This window comes from Trichosurus vulpecula, chromosome 2, assembly GCF_011100635.1.
Source record: "Trichosurus vulpecula isolate mTriVul1 chromosome 2, mTriVul1.pri, whole genome shotgun sequence".
Taxonomy (NCBI): domain Eukaryota; kingdom Metazoa; phylum Chordata; class Mammalia; order Diprotodontia; family Phalangeridae; genus Trichosurus; species Trichosurus vulpecula.
This window is the reverse complement of record NC_050574.1, coordinates 48,211,647-48,217,646: the sequence shown is the minus strand read 5'-3', so window position 1 is coordinate 48,217,646 and position 6,000 is coordinate 48,211,647. Positions and strand designations below refer to the sequence as shown.

At 46.3% G+C, this 6,000-nt stretch overlaps 2 protein-coding genes across 2 annotated transcripts in view; both read right to left on the bottom strand.

Moving 5' to 3' along the window:
- Window positions 1–209: 209 nt before the first annotated feature.
- RSC1A1 (regulator of solute carriers 1) lies at window positions 210–4,794 on the bottom strand. The gene is made up of 2 exons (XM_036744672.1): window positions 4,733–4,794; window positions 210–2,404 (listed from the first exon to the last, which is right to left on the bottom strand). Exons 1-2 carry the CDS (start codon window positions 4,746–4,748, stop codon window positions 504–506), a joined length of 1,917 nt encoding a protein of 638 aa, XP_036600567.1. The 5' UTR covers window positions 4,749–4,794; the 3' UTR covers window positions 210–503.
- DDI2 (DNA damage inducible 1 homolog 2) overlaps window positions 2,089–6,000 on the bottom strand; it is a 27,609-nt gene continuing 23,697 nt past the window's right edge. Inside the window, exons 9-10 of the mRNA XM_036744673.1 lie at window positions 4,733–4,795; window positions 2,089–2,404 (exon numbers count right to left, since the gene is read on the bottom strand). Coding sequence (XP_036600568.1) covers window positions 4,779–4,795 — 17 coding nt within the window. The 3' untranslated portion in view covers window positions 2,089–2,404; window positions 4,733–4,778. The remainder of the gene's footprint in view (window positions 2,405–4,732; window positions 4,796–6,000) is intronic.

Genomic DNA, 6,000 nt, shown 5'->3' with positions numbered 1-6,000 from the left:
TGACAATGCCAAACAGCTGTGGGGGAAAAGCAGCTCTCCCTATAGTTTGTACCTTGACATTCTGCCTCACTACATTCTCCACGCTGCCTTCATCCAAACACGGAATGAGCACAACCATGGGCAGACGCCAGTCTGCTTTCAGCTGGACAGGTGGTGGGACTTCTAATAGCTTCTGCTTTTCAAAAATGTTCAACTTCCTTCTAAAGTGGTACGCTTTATGTAAACCCATCCATTTTATTCCAGAATGCATCATTAATGGGAATAAAAAGCTCATGTGCACACATTTCCAATACATTAAAAAGGCCCAAATTTTAAACAAGTGTGACAGACAACTTCATTAGACGAGAGATCATAAATTACTTTGGCCGAAAATAAAAATCTTAAAAATAAATCTGGCTCAACATTCTGCTTGCAGGTTTCTACGTACATCGTATACACACATCTATATATCGATATTTATTTTTCAAAGGAATGGGGACTAGTCAAGTCCACCTTTTCCATGGTTATGTAGGAACGATGATGTTCTTTGCCAGCAAAATGAGAAGAGCGAGGTCTACATTTCCACCACCACGCTGCAAAGCCCCGAGAGCTTCTCGCAGAGTAAAACCTGCACGAAGAATCCGGTCCACGTCTGCAGCAGGGAAAAGGTGGCTCGGAAGAAGGGAGGGGTTTGATGCTGGGGGACTGACTAGTTGCTCAAGTCTGTGAAGGGACCTTGTGGCTTCAGGACAGACGACACTTTCCCTGATTTCAGGCATTCCTGTCAATGGGTACTGAGTGTCCTGAGAGTGGACTGGTGCGAAATCGGACAGCAAGGCCTCAGTTTGCTGAGAAGTCTGAAGGATGGCACTCCCCTCACCTGCTAGGTGTCCGAGTGAAACTTCTGCCCCTGCTGAGTTTAACTGACCCAATGTTTCTACAGATGTCTCTGTGACAGAACAGCTTTCCCTCCTTGATTCCTGTGCCTTCTGGACATCCTCTGGTGCAGCTGTCAGGCTTTCATCCAAATCTCCACTGACTCCACTCTCTCCACCAGCACCCAGGGACACTGGAGTTAATATCTCTGCCTTCACTGCTACAGATTTCACCTGATGGGAGGAGTCTTGAGGGTCCTGCTCCTTCGGGACAGCTGGAGGATGTTGATTTGGAGGTGGCTGCTCAGATCTCTCCCTAATGTTAGTTTGGTCTTCAGTTGCTGTCTCCTTGTGATGGATTACTTCTTCAGATACAAGATTTCCTGGAGATTCTTGACAACTAATGACCAAAAGTTGGTGAAGCTCCTTCAAAGCAGCTGTTACAGATAAACCAGACTCCTCTGTAGGTGCTGCAGGGTCTATGGAGGCCTGTCCATCACCAGACAGACTTAACGAAGAGCAATTCTCCCTTAATAAATACGGCAATTCACTATTTGTTTCTGACATTTCAACATTACTTTCTGGGGGCTGCAAATTGCTAGCTGACACAGGATTACTCACAATTACAGAAGAGGAGCTATGCTCTGATGCCTCAGCTTCCAGCCAAGGATTATCTAAAGTGAGATCGGAAACACCAGCATTCTCCACGCCAACATCGTGACCACTAGTAAAGCTATGGACAGCTACCAGGGACTGCTCAGCCACATCTACCTCCATGATTGTTTCAGTGTATGAGCCACCAGATGATGCTGACGATGGAGTAGTGTCTTCTGGACGTGGAAGGCCCAGCTTCTGCTGCTCAGCTTGGTGATTCTCAGTTTGTACATCAACACGTCTTGGCTGGGTGGGAGGAAGGCTGGGCTGCAATGCAGTGCCAAGCCCAGCGCTCCAGAGGAATTGTGGGCCATCCACTTCACTCTGCGCTTCAACCTTGGGCCACTCACTCCCTGGCTGTGGGGGTTGTTGGAGGCCAGTTCCCTGACTTGGTTCTTGGCAAGGTGAACATGAGCCATTCTCACCTAGAAAAGGTTGTGGATCGGGCACCTGGGTGGTTAAGACAGACAAATCATCTTTTTGTTCTGTATCAAGAAGCTGTTTGATGCTAGAAGTGCTTTCCTTGACTGGAGATTTCTTCAGATTATCTGCCATGATTGTTTCTTTTGATGAATTTTCTAGAGCAGTAGCTGACCTTGGACAGCCTGCAGACTGGTCTTCCATGGTGCTGTCTGATGAGGCCTGGGTAGAAAGGTCCAGGAAAGGAGAAGGACATTCTTTCTTGTCCGAGATTACCTGGGATTCAGCTTTTGGATCCACAATCTCTCGCAAGCTGGGCTTGGAGGAGCAGATGGAAGCAGGAGCAGAGACAGAGCGATCAAGACTTACGGGGTGACTGATCTTAGAACTGAGTCCTAATGAATGGGCTGCACTGTCAGATCCACCGCAGGTTGGTGATGATGTTCCCAGTGAGGTAGTTTCTTTATCACTTTTCTCTACATGGGGAGAAAGGGAGGAGCTTATTAGCACATATTAAAGAAAAATTATACGAACTTCAAAGTGTAGATTAGGTGTAAATGTGTGCTTCCTAAAATACATTCGGTTCAATCTAATACTATGTATGCAGGTTCTCATGAACAAATATTCAAATAAAGACTAATGCTCAATACTGAGGTGATACACCCACTCAGTTGTGTAGCCATTGGGTGCTCAGAAGCCAAGATGAGATCTTGACAGATTAGGGTGGGAAGGGGGGGAGAAGGGAGGGGTGCAGAGAAAGGCTATTACTCCTCTGGGGACCTCCACAGGGGTATGTTCGGTGCAGTGGATCAAGTAAAACTTGGAGTGGGAAGCCCCCAAATTACAATTCTACCACCAACTCTAGCTATGCAAAATGACAAGAGTGGGCACCTGGGTGAGGAGGAAAGGTGATGGAGAGGATGACTTCTCAAGGGTGTCTCATAAGTCAGGAACCTAGGAGGCACAGTTGTGCCCTCAACAGGAATCAGGGAAATCAAGAAGAAAAGTAGGGTTTGGTGGGGGTGGAGGGAGAAGTTCAGCTTTGCACAGACTGAATTTGAGATACCTACAAGACAAGCAGTTGGAAATATCCAACAGGCAACTGGTAAAGTTGGGCTTAAGAGAAAGGTATGGAATTACAGAGGGAGGAGTCATCTAGATAGAAAGATTTAAACAGATGGGAGCTGATGAAGTGCACGAGACCTACCTCTGACATATACACAGGCTGTGTGCCTCTGGGCAAACCACTGACCTCAAAACTCTCAAAGACCACAAATTGTATATAAGTTTGCTCATTTCTATTAGTGCGGAGCATGGGTGGATTCCAAAAACTATGAAATCACAGGACTGGGAAAAAGAAATTTATATCAAAATGCAGGTGATTTATAAATAACAGTACTTTGGGAAAAAAGAGTCCCCAAACATTCACACATATGTGTGTGTGTTCACAAACTCAGGTTTTTCATTTTCTGATAACTGACAAGTGGGAGTCTTCACAGCGAGCTTAAACTTGGCCGGACAACTTACAGCCAATGTCTCTAAATTCAGTCCCACTTTTCCAACTACATTTCCTTCCCTCAAGTCACACCCATCTTATCAGAGCTTCAGTTGCAAGTTAGCCTCCCTGCACTAGCTTAAAAGTTGTCTACTTAGGTGGTCCTGAGGCCAGTCATGAGAGCCCACACACCAGCCAACCTGTTAAAGGAGGCTCAGCCTTCAAGAGTCTCAAGCCCTTGATGTGGAGGTTTAATGTCCTGTTCAGGGTTCATGATTGAAGGGGAATAAAATACCATGAATCTGACTTGGATGCCTCAAGCTCTCTGAGACCATGTGCTTAAGAACATATACCCTGGGGGCAGACAGTGTAGGCCAATAATGGCCTCCTGGCTCTAAGTATAAAGCTTGGCTAGAAGCCAAAGGTGACCCTGGCCCTCAGCCAGAGATGAGGAAGTGACTTCTTATACCTCTATGAGGCCTGGCTCTGTACTAGAGGACCCTGAAGGGCAGGAGGAGGATAGCAAGCCATCGACAATCAAACCATGACTGTTCTAACTGGAGAGTGGCAAGGGATTAAAAAGCACCATGTTTCTAACTACAACCAGTCAGCAAACACTCCTGTGGAACCCTGAACAGGCATTTGAAAGATGGTTTCTTTCCTGATCCTGCTAGTAGCTCCCATGTCAGGACAGGAAGAACAGCATCTTTCCCGAGGGTCCTCCACAGCCAGGCTGGGATCCCAGTTAGCACCGGAAGAGGTGAGGGCTGCTGGCTCCTAGGGCTGTCAACACCACTGACTCTGTGACCAGATGGAGGTTTGGGGTCTAAGGTGAAAATAATTCCTACCCTGGTGTCTTCCAAGGAGTTATTCTGTGAGGAGGGATCAAACCAAGAGCTTTTGGCTCTTCAGAGGAAAGGGCCACAACAAATCCAAAAGAGGTTATCACTATTAATGGTTTTTATGTTGGCTTAATACGTTGTGTTACTCATCACTGTTAGTTGTTAAATTTTTAATTCATGTGGTAATTTCCTTGGGCAGTTCCCACAGAAGACAATGATAAAACCATGAATTTATACACATACGTATATATATATATATATATATATATTTATGTGTACGCGTATGTATACAACACATGTATTCCAGCATACATATGCTATGTACAGGCTAGTCGTAATTAGATTAAACAAGGTGACAGGGTGAATTAAGAAGCCTGCATATCACACCCGAGGGACACACGAGTGTCCATGCTCAGACCAATCACATGAAGACTGTTTTGAAGGCTTAGAGCGATGGCTATAAATACCTGGTCTGAGGCCCATTCCAGCTGCAGTACACACACATTACATGCATCAAGGCTTCTGACGCTCTGTTTGAATTAGGAAACAGACAAGCAAACGTGGGTTAACAACTCAAACCACACAGCATGCAAGGTTACAGTTGCCACGCCTGCCATGATTTGAGCCAGGGAGGGGCAGGGACAGAGTGGGGTAGGTGTGGGGTCCTGGTCACCCAAGAGCTCTGCTAGATGGTCCATGACATTCTTAGGGCTGTTTTTCCCATCACGTCATGGCTTTTCAGACACCCCATGTCCATACATACACACACACACACACACACCCCCTCTGGGAGAAGCTGCAGGTACCACGGGGCAAGGAAGGTCCAGTGAGATCGGCTGCCTTGGGAGATGGACAGTGACTAGGTGAAACAAAGTCTGTGTGAGTAGTAATGGGGAACAACCACATGCAGCCCTCATTTCTCTCGTTTTTTCCCCTCATCTTACATTCGTCTCACAAAATAAAGCTAACCTGATCTGAATCAAGCCCCACCCAGGCCCAGCCCCAGTCCCAGGGATCAAGATCAAGGCTCCCTTCCAGGCCAGGAGCCTGGCCCTCAAAAAACTCTCGCTTTTAGCACCAGAGCTCTGGTGTCCAGTTTTCCCATGTGGCAGCAGGAAGTCAGTGAACCTAAGAAAGGAGAGACTGAGGCACTGGGCAAAGCATAGAATCAGGATCCACTTCCATTTGAGACAGATGTTACGGCTGAAGTAAACGGGCTACATTTTGCTAACAGGAGGTAAAAGAGCAAATGCGATTTTCCATTCCCCCTCTTTATAAATTACTATTGTTCACTCATCTCAAAGGAGATTAATTACAGGACTTAGCCCAAGTTCTCTTCAACCGTTTCCCTTCACCATCTAACAGAAATGTGTAACTGGAAATGGGCTGGAAGATCAAAACCCACCACGATCACCAGCTACTGTTCCCAAAGCCAAATCTCGAGGGCCGCAAAAGGTGTGTCTTCAGAAAAAGACATAATTCAAAATGTTGGGGGGGGAGGTGGAGAGGGAAGGGTTTGTACAAAGTCACCTGTGCTTGAAAATTCTTACAATGTAGTGGAGAGCTATAAACTGGCTATTTTCTCTTCTGCATTGCCTATTCTGAATAATTTTCCATTTGCAGCCCCTCAGAATGCCCCATCTCTCTGCATCAATGCTAGAAATGTGCTCTGTACATGCATCTCTGGCCCAAGGCAGCAAGAAAGTAAAGCCAATAGAGCTCATTCCACTGTTCC